The sequence below is a fragment of the Thunnus maccoyii genome, chromosome 2, assembly GCF_910596095.1.
Source record: "Thunnus maccoyii chromosome 2, fThuMac1.1, whole genome shotgun sequence".
Lineage (NCBI taxonomy): Eukaryota > Metazoa > Chordata > Actinopteri > Scombriformes > Scombridae > Thunnus > Thunnus maccoyii.
This window is the reverse complement of record NC_056534.1, coordinates 8,025,587-8,044,832: the sequence shown is the minus strand read 5'-3', so window position 1 is coordinate 8,044,832 and position 19,246 is coordinate 8,025,587. Positions and strand designations below refer to the sequence as shown.

At 41.3% G+C, this 19,246-nt stretch overlaps 1 protein-coding gene across 1 annotated transcript; it reads right to left on the bottom strand.

The window, feature by feature from the left end:
- Positions 1-904: 904 nt before the first annotated feature.
- LOC121885886 (putative mediator of RNA polymerase II transcription subunit 26) lies at positions 905-19,036 on the bottom strand. Its single transcript, XM_042395691.1, has 8 exons — positions 18,401-19,036; positions 18,134-18,313; positions 8,948-9,050; positions 7,154-7,219; positions 6,799-6,995; positions 4,542-5,697; positions 2,740-2,875; positions 905-1,990 (listed from the first exon to the last, which is right to left on the bottom strand). The coding sequence occupies exons 2-7, from the start codon at positions 18,203-18,205 to the stop codon at positions 2,748-2,750; spliced, it is 1,722 nt and encodes a 573-aa protein (XP_042251625.1). The 5' UTR covers positions 18,206-18,313; positions 18,401-19,036; the 3' UTR covers positions 905-1,990; positions 2,740-2,747.
- Positions 19,037-19,246: the final 210 nt, after the last annotated feature.

Sequence of the window (19,246 nt, the reverse complement as noted above, 5' to 3'; positions counted from 1 at the left end):
GAAGTTATAGTGCAATCACAGTATTTGATTGCTAATAAAAGCTCTGAAATTTTTCAAAAGTCCGACCATCCCTTCAAATTGAACTACGTGAATTTCACCAAAATCACAAGTTTGTGCAGATTTGCCATGTTCGGGCAGTGTTAAAGTGTGTGTGTGTGTGTTTATTTGTGTTTATGTACCTAGAGGCCTGGTAAAGTACATGCTGAGTCATCATTCTCAAAGAAGAGACTGACCGTTTTAGCTTTGTAGGGAAAACCCCGTTACACAACAGAATGACATTTAAACTGTCTCTCTTCTTCTTAAATTATCTTTATGACTCTTTATGTCTTACTCTCTCTACCTCTATAGTTTCTCTCATTATAACCCAATTCATGGAAAAATGGCACCACAATGCTTTCACTTTTTTTTGTCTGTTTTGTCTCTTTTTCTCTCCTTTCGCACTTTGCTGTGATGTTTCAGCTCACTCCACCCCTAACTGGGCCTTCACCCTCTTTCTCCCTCTCCGCCGTTCATCTTCTGTCCATTCCTGGACTGACAACCCCCTCTCCCTCGTCTCTCTTTCACCATACGATACTTCTCTGTTGACGTGTCCGTCGACTAGTTGCTATAGCAACCAGACATTTCTGCTGACCCCTGCCTTGCCTTGCGTGACAGAGCTGCAGGACGTGCAGTCATAGGGCAAAGATTAGCAGACAAGTCTACTGTTTAAGTGCATGTACACAGCTAAATACACATGCACACGCACTGTATATGCACATGCATGCATATGCATGTATCTACATGCCCATTAATGTAAAATGACATGATACATGATATATATATATACACGAGCATGCACACTCAAACACATATAGAATCTATAAAAGAGACTGAATCACAAGCAGATGACTGTAAACAATTTGTATTTGTTGAACATTTTTATTTTATATTAAAAATAACATTAATTACAGTAACAGTGTACAACCAATAATTATAATCTGCAACAATAATTACACTTGAGAACTGGAGGACTTCATATTGTCCTTTTAAATAAGTTAAGAAATAAAGTTTTGTTTTTTTTTCCCCCAGAAATCATTCTCTAAAAGCATTTATACATACAGTGTTGGCTATAACTGACTCACAGCGGCGATCTCTAAAAGCCAGGTCTTTAAGACTTGTTTTAATGTGGATATTCATAGCATGTTATCTAGGCAGGCATTTGGTTGTTATTCCATTTGATCTGGCAGTAAAACAAAATGAGTAGGTTATCAATATTTTCCAGTACATTAAGCTACAGTACACAGTAGAGCACATTTCTACAGTCAATGTAGTATGATCAGTGAATGGCTACTCCAGTGTTAGATACAGTTAGATTCAGATTTGCAGAATAACAATAATGTTTGGCATTAAGGTCTGAGCTGCACCCTTCAGTTTCCAGTTATCGTCCCGGTGTAGAAATCTAGTTCTCCACGTCTCCAGTTTCGTTCTCAAGTCAACTTGACCTCCACATTCAGCCCCTAATTATGACTTTCAAGTCCAAGTCATAATCATGTTCACCAATCAGTAGTTGAGGTGGAAGTCAAAAGTGTTCAAGCAGCCAATCAATGGCCGCCAAAGACACCCCCAGTCTAGCTTTGGGCATCTGATTAACTTCCATCGATCCACAGTAATGGGATTTGTGGTTCATATAGATGAATTCCAGTGTTTAGTGTGGCAAATATCCTCCAGTCCATGGAGTTCATAAGATTACACTTTTATTATATCCATGAAGCTGGACACTCGGCGACAGCCAAACAACATGACGTCCTCATGAGTGGAGCAGAAAAGGTGATTTTCTATGTAGCTGTCTGTTGATAACAGCGGCAGTGTCCACCAGGTGTGTCGTTTTTTTTTCCAGCTTCCGTCCACAGAGTCAGTCTTCCCACATTCAAGAATCCCATATTTCCAGTATCTGCATATCCCTTTGGAGCAGGTTGTCTGGCCTAAAGCTTTCGGTTAGCTTTACAGTTTCCTTTAAGAGAAAGAGAGATTCATTAATATGTTATTGTTCAATTTTTGTCTACATTGACAAATGAATAAATTCTATAGCCTCTTACATCTTTCCTCAGTCTCTAATTCCTGTACTTCTACCAAATTTCATGATTTTCCCTGTCTTGGTGTATTACCTGTAATGTCTTATTAAAAACCCCAGATTGAATGACTTCTTGACAACTACTGTAAATAGCTTTTTCATTTCACCTTCATACTTTAATGCACACAAGAATGTGTGTGTGCATTTTTTAAATAGAGGATAGCCACTTTGTAAGAAACTTCACAGAAACAGAAAATTCACAGAAAGAAAAATAAATTTATATGGTTGATAACCAGATTCCCATATTTCTTTGCATTCAGCCTCAGTTTGATAAAACCTTTTTGTTTCATCCTGCTGTCCAACCTGATCTTAGACTCAGTTTATTATTTCATTGCCCAGGTAAATACTGTAGACAACAGTAAAATCATTCAGGGATTGGTGATTTTTTTTCTTAGTTTCATCTCACTTGTGATAAAAATTTTAAAAAATCATATCTTGACTTTCAGGAAGGTTTGAGGCTCAGCTATTCAGCTACATACCAGTTCCCCTGCAGCTAGTAGAGATTCAAAGCATTAAAGATGCCTTAGCAGGACTGATTTTAACCATCATCCTTGAGATTAAAGTAAACTCCCTCCCCTCTAATTATGCTGCCTAAGGTTACCAAAATTTTCATCCCTCCCTCCTCTCACCTGCAGCTCTACATGAGCATTGCCCTGATGGCTGCTTTGCTGATGCGTTTGCGGTGTTTCCTCCTGCGGCGAGGCAAAGCCGGTCGGAACGGGGACTGACGGACTGAGAGTGACATGGGAGCCACAGTAGAGAGGGCTGGGAGAGACACAGAGAAGGGGACACAGTGAATACAAAAGTAAACACCAAACGAGACAAAACTAAACATGTTAGCCCCAATGAATGCCAATCAGTAATTAACATACCACCTGTTCGGATCCTGATACTGTTCGTGTGAATCATATTTTGACAATCTTGCAACACATCTCACATCATTCCTATATGTTTATTAAAAATCCAATCAGTGCTGTACAAGATTAAGAAACGACAGCACTGATCATTTGTTTAAACAGCTTGAACCATGTTAATGTTCAGTAGGACTGCAACATTATTATACTGCCATGAAAAATCTTACAGAGGTTGGATGGAGGGCCAAACAAAGCATTTTACTTTAACACCAGCGACTGGGGCTTGTGTCTCGTCTAATAGCGACAGTCCAAAGTACTTTTAGTTGTCTAAAAAACAAATTGCTGGTGCAAATCATTTACAAATGATGGACCTGGTGTGGATTGTTTTGGAGTACATGTAGAGACTACCTACTTTGTTTTTTAGGTATGAGGACTTGCTATAATCATATTAAGGCCAAAGGACAAAGAACAAAGACAAAGAAAACCAAACAAAAGACCAAATAAAACAAATGAATAACCTGAACGACAATTTCATCATGCTGTCTTCTGTATATAGCACTGGTGAAGAATAAAACACAGGGTGTGGAGCGCCTGTTGTGGCTCTGACTGTACTCTGAAGGGCACCTGATAACCTTGAAGCCTGTGTAACAAAGCCTGCAGGTTTCAGTCAAACATGAAGCAGTGGGAAGTCCAGTTCTCTGAAATGCAGAGCTCTCAGGGGGTCCAGGAAGAATAGCAGGACACATGTGGGCATGTTGTTTAGTCATACATGTACAGTGAGCTGCTTCCTGACTTGGAAACTCTCACACTGATTCTCTCCTACATTAGAAACTGGAATTACAATGTGAGCCCTAACACACAGACACTGGACAGAGATACTGAAGTGTAATCGTAGTTAGCCCTCCTGATACCTGTCCTGCATTATATCTGACAGCAACCCTCGTCATCAACCCTTCATCGATGTCACCTGCATTCATTGCTGCACAAACATTTCCTCTTAGCTTGGAGCTACAGTAGTGCACTTGCATGTTTTTCTGTTCTGTGGCTCTGAGGGAAGCTTTCTAAAGTCTAAGAAAATGACCCTGATGACGTCATAGTGATGTCATAGTGATGTCATCAGGGTTATCTTGGATTGGGCTTGGAGACCTCAAATGTTTTAACCGAAGGTATTTGTTACAAACTTACGATGTGGGTATTTCCAAGTCAGGCAGGTTCTAACAAAAGATGGTATTCAGTTGCATTATGGGAAATGTAGGATACAGTGTTCTTTGAGCTTGATCCGTACTAGTGACTAAAAGTCTGAATATTTCAGCCTCTGCTGCTTCAATTTGAGTGTTCTTTTTTAAAAATCTGTCACTTGTTAGACTCCAAAACAAAACAACACCAAAGTACGGCCCGATGCTGAATCAACTGAGTGCCCCTTTAACAGCTTAAAGGCCCAATCTGTAATTTACTGACCATTAAATTTATAGATATACTTGCAGCGAGAAAGTCACCAAAGACCTTTAAAACCAACTTTAAAACCAACTTTCATCCACACTAACACAGACACACTGTCACACACACCCGAGCAATACCTGTTTTAAATGTGGTTGGCTTTGGTCTTTGCTGAGGATGATGCGGATGAAGATGAGTTTGTGGGTCCGGTTCCCTCTGTACGATCTCCAGAAGTTTCAGACTCCTCTCTTCTTCTGTTAAATGACCATCCCCACTGGTCACTTTAGAGTCTTTTTTCTTTCCCTGATTGGCCAGCTCTGCCCCGGCCGAGTCCCCGCTATTGGTTGAACCACTTTCCTCTCTCTCGTTCCCTTCTTTATGAGTAGTTGTTTCAGTCTCTGTCTGTTTTTGATTTGTGACCTCTGTAGTTTTTTGGCTGGTCACTGAGTCTTTCTGTTTGGTGGGTTCAGGAGGGGTGGAGTTTTGTTCTGATTTGGGCGACTGGGTCGGGCTGCTAGGTGGGGAGGCGCTGTCTGATTGGGGAGTATTGAAGCGATAATGCGTCCTCAGCTCTGGGTCCTCTGATCCTCCGTGGTTATATGGCTGTGACGACGGCTGCTGATGGTGCTGTTGGTGATGATGCTGATATTTCTGCTGATGCTGTAACAACTGTTGCTGCCTCTGCGCATGATCAGGATGATGCACTTCACTGCCGCTGTTTGCTACGCTCACACTGCCTTCCTCCTTGCTCCCGTCAAGTCCGCTACCGTGCCCGACCTGCTGAGTACTTCCCATGATGCTGTGCTCCCCCCTCGCCTCAGATGGCCAGCTGCTGACCGGCCGGAGCGGCCCACCAATTGGCTGGTGCACCCCCGCCTGCACGTGTGTGGGTGACTGGTGCACCCTAGGCTGCGTCCAGTGAACCAGCTGGGTGTAGCTCCCCTGCTGCCACTGCCTCGCCACCGGCTCGCGCTCCTCGGCACGGTAGTGGTGCTGGTTGTGCTTCAGGTCGTCGTGGCGATGGAGGTCAGCCTTGGAGGCCTGAGTCTTGGGTGGAGCAGGGTGGACAGTGCGTGGGAGGTGGGAGGACGGGGGAGGCTGCTGCGGTGGAGGCGGAGGGGGGTTGGGGTTGCTCTGAACGGAGATGTGAGGGATGGAAACAGATGAGGAGGAAGAAGATGAAGAAGAAGAGGAAGACGATGAGGAAGATTGACACCTGCAGCTGACATGGTCTTCCACTGAGATGATGGCTTTGTCGTAGTGGACTTTCCTGTTTATGTACTGGATCTTATATACCTGGAAAAGAAGCAGATACAAACCGTGAAATTGTTAAACACATGCAAACAAGAAACTCCAACAAACTGTTTTGTTTGACATATGAACTTATAATAGCTGTTTATTTGCAGTGAGGCGTCTTATGCAACACATAGCAAAGCTACCAGATTGGTTGGAAACATTTCCAGCCAAGCTAATAACTCCTATGAAATTTGGTGGCTTCATGCCAAGACTTATCACTGCTGTGTAATTTCCTAAAGATAGATATGCCTGCCTACCTGTTCAAAGTTCAAAGTGATATCGTGCATCGATTCAGGTTCTGCATGTCGACCTACAACCTCCTGCAATTCATCACTTGATGCAATAAAATGAAAACTACAACAAAGAGCTTTTTGGAGACTGAGTCTTTGTGTTCCTCTGACCTGACAGTCCAAAATGTCTGAAATATTGGTATTTTAATAAGAATATTTTGCTGGTATCGATATACAGTATATCATAATATGATAAATAGATGCTAAAATAAATATGACATTATAAACTGATACTGAAAGCAATTGACTTTGTTACAGCTTGTATCAGACACAACTCATTAATCATTAACTCACCTTGATATGTAAATGATGTAAATATAAAGCTGGAGCTTATCTCAGCATAAAGATTGAAAAGAGGGGGAAACATCTAGCCTGGGTCTGTCCAAAGTTAATAAACTTTGCCTACCAGCACCCCTAAAGCTCACTAATTAACTTTTTTTTTTTTTTTTTACAAGGCTTTAAAGTGCCTGACTTTTTCTTGCCCAGCAGCATTAACAAATGAGATTTGAAAGCTTTGGACAGAGCCAGGTTAGTTGTTTGTTTGTTTGTTTCCAGTCTTTGTCCTATACGCTAAGCTGGCTCAAGCTACATATTTACCATACAGATATTAGAGTGGTATCAGTCTGACTGTAAGCAAAATGTCAAATACTGCAAATAAACAGGACACATCTGAAAATAAGCATGGTGAACGACTCTAGATAAAGTCGCCAAAGGGGAGCATTTATATTTTGCACACTACATTGCTAATTTCCCCACAGTCATTTCGAAATCATGAAATAATTTTTTTGTGGTCGCTGTATGAACTGTGTACCTGTAGGTATCTGCTCGAGGTGACAGTGGGGACGCACTGCAGCAGCCTGCTGTTGCAGCAGCCAGAACATCGCTGCACCTCCACGCAGAGTGGCCACAGCAAGAAGTTGGCATTACGGCGGTCCAGCATGGACCTCGTCACCTCCATCACCTCTGTCCGAACTTTACACGCCGCCTGCTGGGCTTGTGGCGCCTCCACTGGTAGGAGAGGTGGGGGGAGAAAAAAAGAAAATGAGAAGGGGATTTTTTGATAAGAATAGCATAAAAAGTGATAAGAGGCAGATGGTAGAAACAGACGGATAGAAAAAGACACAAAATACAGACAGGAAGAGACACAAATAGATGTGGAAACCTACCAAGACTTCTAATGTATCGGCCATGGGTGTGGTTTGTGAGAATATCATGCTCGTCTTCTTCCTCTTCTGCAGAAAAAGAGGAGGAAGGAGGGAAGATTGGAAGGGTGAGATATAAAAGGGAGAGAAGGAGACAAAACACAAACAGTGAGTTGATAAAAGCCGACTTAATATTTTCAAACTTTTATATTAAACCCGGGCACCATTGAGCCAGCACTTTTCGAGCGATGACAGAAATCTGTAAAACATGTGAGGCTGTTAAGGCAGTTTTTAGCCAAGCTCATTGTTCAATGCACAAAGGAAACCATTTTTTCTCCTCCCCTAAAACAATTAGGCTATTTTCTGCCGCAATTTGTCTCGCCGCTGTCAAGAATACTGTTGAAGAGAGATATGAGTTGATAAATATAGCTCATGTGTAGATGTGTGAGTGTGTGTGTTTGCACTCTCACATATGTTGTCATTTCAGACTGTAGCCCCTTAGTCCTAATTATATCCCTGGTGTAGATTGCTTTTGGTCACAGTGTGTGTGTGTGTGTGTGTGTGTGTGTGTGTATGTGTGTGTGTGTGTGTGTGTGTTATTTGGTTGCCAGTAACCGTAATTAACTGCCTGGTGGAGAAAGAGAACAGTTTCTTATTTTTTCTGAGAAGCTGCTTTCTAAATTTATCTGTGAAATTATCTGTGCGTAAATGTTTTGTAAGACTTATTTCTTTCTTCCTCTTTCATGTGCAAACATGTGACCCATTTAATACTGTTAAAACCAGAGGGCCAATCAGAATCATCGTCCTGCTTCTGTCTGTCTTATTTGCACTATGATTAAAAAAAAATGTTATGAATGAAAGTGAAATACATGTTAAAAAACAAACAAAAAAAACATTATTGCAGGGGAGATCAAAAAAATGGAACTCAAATGGATAAAAACGTCAAATTGAAGAAAGAAAAAAACAAAAAAGAAAGCAAAAACACAAAAATTGACATTTGGAGGAACAAAATCGGAACTAAAAAACCAAACATGAGATGCATGAAACATGCAACTCAGGCGTTTGCTAAACTTCCCAAAACTCTAAAATCTCACAGGCTTCAGTAAAAAGAAAAGTTAATTCCAGATAAAAACATGCACTTTGAGTCACTTCCTCGTGCCCTGTTTCTGAGCATCCTTCCCTCTCTTGGTTCCTCTCTGTGGTCGCTGTTATGTCACCGTTTTATTTATGCATTATGGTATGATCAAAGGATTGTCTATTAATATATGTATGTGTGACTTGGTTTCTCCGAAGGATAAGATTTAATTAATTTTTCACCCACCGAGCTGCATGCGCATGTGTCTGACTGTGTGTACGAGTTTGTTTGGACGGTGGAGGCATGGGAGGGGTGGAGGGGGGGTTCTGTTTCTGTCACACAAACACACAGATTCATATTTCAAAACCTGCAGGAATCCAGTGAAGGAGAACAATGCGGTGACCTTGTGCTGTAAGTTTCTCTCTCTCTCTCTCTCTCTCTCTCTGTCTGTGTTTGTCTCAGTTTGTCCAACACACACCAAGCAAGGTCACAGCTGCTCTCTCTCCCTCTCTCTCTCTCTCTCTCTCATCAAGCTGGTTCATCAGTTTTGCTGCTGTCTCGAGTAAATATTGCCTTAGCGAGGTGCTTGGCATGAACACTGATACTCTCTCTGTCTCTCTTTTACTGCATTCCTGTGTCTTCAGGCCCCTGTAGACACACCCACACGCTTACCTCCTCCATGTCTGTGTTATTGGTGTGTTTATGTATGTGTGTGTGTGTGTGTGCGTGGTGGTCATTAGTACCTATTGCATTGGTCTCCTGCTGCAGCAGAAGCTTCAGGTCATCTACAGAAGAGATGGGAGAATTCCTCACCAGGTCGACCAGCGACGTTGGGAGAGGATCACCCTGTAAAGACACACAAAACGACAGTTGTAATGCATTCTTAGAGACAATTGTTGTTGCGAGGTATGCCAACAGAAATTCAGATGTTAGTTTGTTTTAAATGCACGAGTTAGGTTCTCAGAAATCCACATTTCTACAACGAATAGGTCATAACAGCCATGAAATGCAGCCATTTTCTGCCTGAATCTCAACATAACCAATAACCAAAAATAACCAGTTATTGCAAGACTTGAAAGGTCATCCGTTCACAAGTCTCAAGGATCCCTGGAGAAAGTGAGAGTGAGAGAAAGGAGACATAATCTAGACAAACAGAAAGAGGTATAGAAAAAGAGAAACAGGCTAATGTATAATATCTCATTCCTTCATCTCCAGTCGACACTTGATCCAGTTTCACCTTCTCCTGCAGAGGAAATGATGGCTGTGATTGGTGTTTGTTGCTACTTGTTGTCACTCTCTCCCTGTCTGTTTACCCACAAACACTGTTGTTGCTCCTGGTGTAACAAAGGAAATTAGCCCCCCTCTCTCTCTTTCCCTCTCTCTCTATCTCTCTCTCTCGCTCTCATAGACATTCATTTTCTCTAAGCTTTAGCATCACAGCATCAAGAAAAAGTAAATCCCAGAATTGGTCAAGATTGTTCTTAAATTTCAAAGAAAGTTGCGCAATAGTTATTTAGAAATCATCTACATGTTCAAATAACACCGAAACATGTAAAATATTCCTCACGATGTTATGTATGTAATCTAATTATCACTGAAGACAAGAAGATGAATGCGATATTTAATGAAATTTTAATGAATGCCATTCCAGGAAGCCATTATGGATTCAATGTGGCTGTTTTTAAGGAAAGACTCCTGCGGTTTCTTTATCAAGATGAAAGACTGATTACTCAGTGTTCTGTGTCACATTTTGCTTTGGTTGGCTGTAAGTTGATACTATCTCAGAGCAGTTGGAACAACATTTGATACAATCACATGCCAGAAAGATGCCAAAACAAATTAAGGAGTGTTAAGAATATGAGAAGAAAATATTTTAGATAACTCCATGAGATGTCAAGAGAGAAAATGTAAAGATACTCATCTTCTGGCTTCCATCATTAGCTGGTTTAGTAACGATACAAAATGTATGATTGTGGATATACCATGTTTACATCATCTACAAGTAAACACAGTGCCTCCACTAATGATGTACAGGGCATACTCCTGACATATGGGAATAAAACAGGTCTTAGACCTTATAAACATGGTTGCTCAGAGGAATTACATAACATTGAAATGTTGCACTCTATTGTTGACATGATTTTGCATTCTTCTTGCGTTCTTCTTCTTTGCATTGCTTCTACATTCATTAAAGTCAAAACCCAAACCAAACTCTAGCCTCCTTTTCTCTAACATTCAACCCAGGTTTCTGCTTCAGGAACTCACCCTGATGTGATAAAACAAACCGTAGTTACTGTTTATCCTGTGTGGGCTGTGCTGCAGGTTGACCTCAGCTGAACTCAATTCAGACCAGGTTTTTATTCTGACTTTAATCTCTGAGAAGTAAAATCGAGGTATAAAGCAGAGTGTGATGACACGATGGGGGTGAGGATGATATTAAACAGATGCTCTATAACACCTGCATTGAATCCTGTATTTAACAGCCTTAAAGAGCTGCTCGACAATCTAAAATAAGAAAAGAAACATCTTAGTACAATATTTAAAGGACAGTTTCAATGTCTTATGTTGTTACTAATGTTGCAAAAGATTTTACACGCTACAAACGCTACTATTCTGTGAGAAACACTGATACAGCTACATTTTTTGCCATGAAAGTAACAAAAATACCACAGTAGTAATGTAAATTTCTCAAATTTTAGGAGTTTCACCAAACTGTTTATACTCAAGTAACTATGCCTGTAATATATCTGATTGCACTGGCCGATGAAATGATGATAATGATGATAATTCTGTCAAAAACACCCGTCTGAATTTGCTATTCCATCTATCTATCTATCTATCTATCCATCTATATATATATTATATAGAAAATGTACTACATCACAATACATATAGTGTGAGAGAAGATTTTAGCCATATTATATTTAAAAAAACATCAATGTTCAGGCCTCTAGATAAATTAAACCCTGGTAGTAAAGACTATGGAACAGACAGCACATGAAGTCCTTAAAGGAGGACAATTATAAAAATAATGAGATTTATTTGTTCATATATTGGATGTTTTCCTAATGTCCAACTGACTTATACTGCATTGCTGGCTCCATCAGATGTAGTGTGATTTGACTGATGTCTTTTATTATCTTTTTCCTCCAGTTCAGTTCATTTTCCATCCAGCCATCTCTCTCTCTTTTCCCCTCTCTCTGTCTGCTTTGTGGGCGGCGGCGGCTCAGGACACCTGGATGACTTTCACGAGCCACTGGCTGACCTAGTTAAACAAACACAGGCACACACACACATACACACACTTGCCCCCTCTTTTCCAGTTCACATACAGATGCTTAACCACTTAACTGTCCACCCAATTTGTCCAGTGAACCTCACACACTCTCTCACACACTTACACATGCACAGACACTCTTTCTCTCTCTCTCTCTCTCTCTCACACACACACAAACACACACACACACGCACAAACACAGGCGCAGGCAGTTTTCACTCTAAGTGATAAGCTATCATTACAATGACAGTGTTAATCGCAAACATACATGCTCAAACACACACACATACAGATTAGAGAGTGGAACACACAAGACAGGAAATAGCTCTTCATGGACAAACAACAAACCACTGGTTAAAAAAAGGCCAAACACTGGACAACAAGCTAATAATAGTTTTAGCAATGGAGCTAAATTAACCAGTGTGGATCTGACTCAAAGTTCCTTTTTTGCCACACACGCACGCACGCATACGCACAAAAATAGGACCATCTCGTTTGTTTTTCAGTTTCTATGAGGCCTGTGCATGCCTTTTCTTGTCATTTTTCATATCGTAAACTGCTGCGTGAGCGTGCGGCTGAGCTCCTGGGTCAAGAGGATTGTCTGGAAGGATGGTATGATCTACAAGCAGGTTGTACAGTCACTCAACAAAAACACAACACACACTGCACGGGGCCTCGGAGGAAGCCTGGAAGGCAAAGGGATTGTATGGAATGTTTGAGGAGAAAGGTGAGGTGTAATGGAATGTAATTATGGGGCCGGCTAACTGCGCGCGCACACACACACACACACGCAAACACACACACACATACATACACACAAGATGCAATCAAACAAGCTTGAAAAAGTAAACACACACACACACACACACACAAAATCACTGAATCAAAAAGTGTATGATGAGTGACTTATAATCAATTGCTGTCACACCACATGCCTTCCTTTAACAGAGATATGGCAAATGGCCAACCTACTGTCACATAAACTCGATAGGCACACAGGACTCGGTGGATACTCTCTCTCTTTCTCTCTCTCTCTCACACACACACACATCAGCAGAAAGACCCCCCCCCCCCCTCGGCTGCAGACATGAGGGTACAGATGATGGATGGATAGACGACAGAGAAGGGGAGCAGAAGAAAGAGGAGAGGAGAAAATATAACAAATAGCAGTTTGAGGGCTGGATAAACTGTTACTACAACCGCATATATTTGATCATCACATTAGCAAGTTACTACAGATCTTATATTAGTGTCCTCGAGCAAAGCGGCGAACCCTCAGCAATGCTCTAAAAACCCAAAAGAGTTCTTCTACAGGTGTATCGATAACAATCGGCACTCACAGTAAACACAACACCAGAGCTGAAATGATTCATCGATTAGTCTTTCAGCATAAATTTATGTCACTTCAAGCAAAAATGACAAGATTCTCTAATTACAGCTTCGAAGTTGTGAGGATTTTTCTGCTTTTCTTTGTCTTCTGACAGTAAATTGAACATCTTTGGTTTGTTGTTCAAACAAAACAAATTAGATGGGATCACGCTGGGCTTTAAACCAGCAGTGCGGAACTTTTACATATAAATGAACGTCCTTGCCAAACGAGTTCACACAGTGCTGATAAAGCCTATCACTGCCAGATAAATCTCTCTGTATTTCATAGTATACAGAGTTTTTAAATCTCATGTCGGGGGCGATATTCTGTTCGGCCGTTAATCATGCGGCTTTTCTAGACTTCACAAATGTTATCGCACCGAATGGATTAAATTCTGATAGTGAAATGAGAAGGGTTGTGTGATGCTCAAAACGATTTATCCACCCTTTTTCCAGCCGCAACGGTGGGTTACGGCCAGTGGTGTGCTGGCTATCGTACCGTCAAAACATATCCATATTTGCCGGCCCTTTCTGTGTGCCTGTCATTCAGGGTGTGCATGAGAGCGTGCTGCATGCCTGTGTCAGGCAATCACAGCCAAGCGCCCCCCTATAACACTGTTAGCTGCATGCCTGCAGCTGCTTCAAAGTAAAAGCCTCCCAGCTGCAAGATGAAATGAGTGCTTTAACTTTGAAGCAGCTGCAGCTGAGTTAGCTTGGAGTGCTGTCTCACTGCTTGATTAAAGGACCAGTGTGTGATTTAGTAGCATCTAGCGGTGAGGTTGCAGATTGCAACCAACTAAATACCCCTCCCTTTCCAAGCAGGTACGGAGAACCTACGGTGGCCGTGAAACTCACGAAAACACAAAAGGCTCTCTCTAGAGCCAGTGTTTGGTTTGTCCGTTCTAGGCTACTGTAGAAACATGGCAGTGCAACATGGCCGGCTCCGTGGCAGAGGACCAGCTCCCTGTGAAGATATAAAGGGCTCCTTCTAAGGCAAAGAAAACATAACAATTCTCATTTTCAGGTGATTATACACTGATTAAAACATACTTATGATTATTTTATTCCATTTCTGCCAAGTCTGTTCCGCTAGATGCCACTAGATCCTACTCACTACACTTTTAAAGTTTGTCTAAATTTACTATATATTTGCAGTTTTCTGTGCTTTCTTCACAAAGTTGTTATTGTTACTGAGAGTTAGCGTTAGAGAAAGTTTACTTTGGGGTCTATCTGCAGCATGTACAAGTGCACAGTCAAATGTACACAATGATTTATCCTATCTCATGTCATCAATGCAATGTCTAAAAAGTTTGACACAAATTGCATATTTTCTCCTCTTCTACATATTGATTCTAACATCATTTTTTATATCTTTAACCTTTTCTTATTTATTTTTTAAAACATTTTGTAACTGTGCTATCATCCAACTATCTTATCCACATGATTTTTCCTGATTTTTCCTGTACTACTGCATCACTCAGGGCTTACAAACAAATACTCTTATGTGCCACTGCGCTTTTTCTATCTGACACACATGCACGCACAGAGGCACAACCCCCCAAATACAAACACACACAAAAACACAAGCACATATGTCCACTAACACATGTGCAGCTACAACCAATCACGCACCCAGATGTATACACACACACACACACACACAAATACACACACTGCTACACGGCACACAAAGTCTGTGAAATCCCTGGCAGATTAGTTGTTGTTCTTATGTAAAATGGATCAAGCCAGGCAGCAGCAAATCATCCAAGCTCGCCCGCAGAGACAATAGTCAGCTAACAACCTGTTCAAAAGCCACCAATCAGCTGTGTGTTTGTTTGTGTCATTGTGAGTGTGTGTTGATGTAACAGTTGTGATTTGAACAGCAGATGATAAAAGAATTAAGGTATGACCTGGTGTGTATGTGTGTTTACATCTGAGTCCAGTCCTATCTAAATGGATTTAAAAATGAACTGTAACAACTGTGTGTGTATTTGTGTGTGTGTGTTCATGCTTGTGTGTGTGTGTGTGTTTGACAACATATTGTATAAGCAGCCAGGTTTGATTGGATTGTTCATAGAAACAGAAACATCCCAGTAAATGGAAAATGATCTTTTCCACGTAAGTGATGATAATATTTTTTTGCAGGTACTTATCATTTAAACCTCAGTGAACCTGTAGTGACTTTGCTGAATAATCTGTGTGTGTGTGACTGTGTGACTGTGTGTGTGTGACTGTGTGACAGTGCAAACTGAAGTATTTTCCACAGACAGATGTGGCAGACCTAAGACGTCAAAGATGTCTCCATTTTTTCCATCACTGGACTAAATGTTGTGACAAGATAAGGATTAAAGTGTCACAGAGTCTGAGTTGGACACACGTGTCAACCTGATGCCGTCTTACACTCAGGTCACAAGGCAGCTCAGAGATCATTTAAACATAAAAAGATGTAAGATGCCCACAAAGATGTCAGTGCTACCGTAAGCTGCACTCATCATGCACATGATATAGAGCGTGCTAATAGTTTCAGTGATTATCCTCCTATTAAAGAGTAATAGGTTTAACTCCAACGACAGACAGTTTCCACCCAATCACCAAAGTACCCTTCTGCAAGGCATGGAGCCTTTTTCTGATAAAGCTCACTGGAAACTGTGGAGTTTCTGCATCTTATACGATCTGAATTATAATATTCTGAATTGCAAGGAGAGCTCCAATCATCGGCTCCATAAGATGTCAGGATGCTACGTCTTTGATGAAGAGATACTGTGAGAATCCTGCATTATTAACGTGGTATAAAGCGGTAATTAACAAAAGCAGAAAAAGCTAAATGTGCATCAGACAACATGTGTCCAAAAACAAAGGTTGACTGGTTCTGCTTTTGCAAATTGGCATCACATCAATGGGACAGAAAGAGACGTTTATCAAGACACTCAAATGTTCAAACATTACAACAACAAATCAGCAAAAGCAGAAGTAGTGTGCCAAAAAATCTTAGGTTGGAGTGGATGGTTGGGTGTAAAAAGTGTGAAACACTACAGACCACGGATCAGATCCAGACCGTCAACATAGAGGTGTCACATCAGAAAATGCCATATAGGTCGGTTTTGGAAGCATAGATGACTGTAGGTTAGGGATGTGCAGAGGGACCAGTATCTGTATTTGTATCTGTATTTGTTGAGGCAGCAACATTATTTGTATTTGTATTTGAATAAAAGTGGAGAGAGGATTAAAAATCATGTTTTTGTTTTTATTACACTTTTAATTTTAGAAAATTAAAGTGTTACAATAAGTGTTCATGAATAAACTACCATATGGAGAAGGTCCCCACACCGGGTCTTGAACTGGAGTCTCCCAGATTATGGACAACGGCGCTGACTACTGAGCTAAAACGCCTCATTGCAGACAGACCTCTACCTATTTATACACCCATAACACAGAGACAGCACACCGAAGAACTTTAAAGGTGATTATTGCTTTGCACTTATCATTTATTGCCTGTTTTTTACAACCCAACTTTATGGAAAGGAGAAAGAGAACAACAGGTTATGGAGAGTTACTTGGGAGTGCTCCACATGTGTCAGTAGCTCAGCTTTATGTCCATATTAGGAAATGTGCATCACGTAGCAGATGGATGTGACTCCACTCGTTGAGACCTGCTAATAGACGCAACAGCGGAGCAGAGGAGAGACACTGAGACAGCGATGTAACCAAACTTATTTAAGAATTTGACGTTTTTTTTTCCTTCCCGAAAACAAATAATTTTCAAAATATTTGTATAAAACAAATATTCATAAAAAATACACTATTTGTGCTTTGCCAAATAACATATTTTTATTCAGGCACACCCTTACTGTAGATGTAAGGACAGCTCGCTATGCAACAACCTATCACTACTAGGTTTTAGGTCAACTGACAGCTCATCCACATGACTGACAAGTGTTGGGGAGAGCTCAGGAAAAAGTTATATATTTTAGCATTTGAAAAGGTAAATATGTTAAATGTTAAATATACATGTGAAGATGATGTGCTCAAGTATCACCAGCAATGAGCAAAACCCCAGTACTTGCACATCCATTGATACACAAAACCACCAGTTTTTGCCATATAAAAGATTGTCATAGGGGTTATGTGCTGACTTTTTCTTGTCTACTGTAATGTCTATTCGGCTGTCTGAAAGCTTGTGTTTAGTGGCTGCTAGCTAAAGAAACAGGTGTCTGAATAAGGTAACTACTCAAGCAGCACTTGAGGAATGCATGAAAGAGCAAATGATTTCAGCAGTAAAGTGACAACAGGACCTTGGTTTTTTCGTGTGACAGTGACAACAGCAGCTGGGCTGATGGATGGATTTTGGCTCAAGCTTCATACTGTAGGTTATCTCCTGCTGCTGGGCTGCCAGCCAAGGCCCTGCCTCACCCTCTCTCTCTCTCTCCCTCTCTCTATGTCTGTGACTCTTCCATGCAACACTGGCAGAATCACACATGAAAAAGAAACCGCAGAGAGAAACAGGTACCATATACAGCACAAGCTGCAGGAACTGGATAGACTGATGTACAGGCTTTCACACACACACACACACACACACACACAACAATTCATTGTTTCTCTTTTTTACACTACAGTTAAACTGTTACAGAAAACATTCACCCCACGGTTTATGGAATCACCACTGAAGATGATGTATGTTAAATGCTCATCATGCCATATGATTGTCAGTGTCTATGTATCCAGTCAGAACATGAACTCACAACCTTTTGTCCTGTTCAGTTTGTCAGATATCAGTCATTACAGAGCTACTCATTTTCAGGTTAATGAAAAGATAAACGCAGGGATCCAGGCAAAGAAATACAACAAGGAGAGATCAACAACCTCTCCATCAAGAGCATTTGGGTGGTAACTTAATGGCCCAATATAATGATCTTCCTGTGTGAGTCTCCCTTAAAAATTAGGCTGTACCAAAGATGTAACCACCCTTATTAAGAGCCAAATAGAGTTGACACAGATATACGTCTTTTTACATTCCTGACTATGAATCAAAATTGACAAAAGTTACCTTTAAAGAGCGTAAAAATGTATTGCTGATACTTAACTATATATTTTGGGGGTCTCATAGTGATTACCACGTCTCTATTTACCACAACATAATTAATTATTTTACCCTAAAATCTGTCACTGAGTAGGCCTACAACTCTGCATTTGTGTATGATAGCAATCCATGTTAGTTTGGTTAGTTTATCCCCCCTCCCCAATGGAGGTCAAAATATGCCCACCGGTACATCACCGGTCTTACCTCAGCGCTGCCGAGCCGCAGACGGGCCGCTGAGAGCGCAGCCAGCAGCTGCAGCAGGACCCAGGACCTCATGTTGCCGCCCAGCCTGAGGAGCCGCAAGCGACCGGCTGGGCATTTAGCACCTCGGTGTCCAATCCCCCGGCTGCACCGAGCCTCGTCCCGGTGTTGTGAGCCGCCCGCCTGTGTAAAGCACGCACTGTTATATATCCCAAATGTGTCACTGCCTATGAGCGCCGCTTGTCCAAATGTTTGCTCACGCTGACTCACACGCAGGCTAGACGTCTGACTCTGTCCATACCCGTGTTTTGAAAACTCTCAAAGGGAGACGTCAAGGGTACTCTAGGACAGGTGCGTAATGCAGGGTGTTATGATACACGAAAGCTACAGCCGCTCAGTTCCTATTATATCAGTCTGCTGTGTAAGAGACAGTACCAATAAGCTCCAGCTGTGAATCCAAAAAATGTCTCCAAATGTATTAAAAAAAATGACATGTGCCAAAGTGCTCGATGCGTCCACTCTCCAGTCAAAGCTCAAAGATGATCAGACTCCGAGCTCCCGTCTTAAAATCGCTTTTAAATTGTTCAATAATGCAGCAGTCTCCTCATAAGTGACACCCCTCATCTCCAAAGATCCGTGCGTAAAAGTTGGTTCACCTTCGAACGCGTAATTCTCTGAACGCTCCGCTGCAAAAGTCAGATTATTCTCACTACAGCGCGATTCACTTGACTGCAAATATGGATCTTATCTAAGCGTGTCTCTCTTTTATTGCGCCTCCCTGTATATTTGTCACAGTCTATCGGCCTCTCTGTTCCCTCTCTTGGTGTTTCTCCGTTCTCAGTCCCGCTGGATCAGGTTGTTCTCGCTTCACGCGCTTCTCCTCTCTGGCTGCGTCTCGAGCGGTGAGCAGCTTTTCCAAATAGCAGCAGGGCCTCCCTCCTGAAGTTTAGTGCGTCAAGTCAGACAGAGGTAAACACAACCACATCGGAAACGTGGCGATTCGCTTTCAAAATAAAATAATGTAATATACTAGTAAAAGTCTAACTTGTGGCAAGAAAATAGATATGTATGATAAATAAAGACTACTGATGATGATAATAACAATAATTATACTAG

Bases quoted from the DNA above. Each gene is read 5' to 3' on its own strand.
- LOC121885886 (XM_042395691.1), bottom strand. From the start codon at position 18,205: ATGAGGTCCTGGGTCCTGCTGCAGCTGCTGGCTGCGCTCTCAGCGGCC. The intron at 9,051-18,133 runs GTAAGACCGGTG...GTGTCTTTACAG, and splicing joins TGCGGCTCGGCAGCGCTGAG to GGTGATCCTCTCCCAACGTC. The intron at 5,698-6,798 runs GTACACAGTTCA...CTTCTTTTCCAG, and splicing joins CCTCGAGCAGATACCTACAG to GTATATAAGATCCAGTACAT.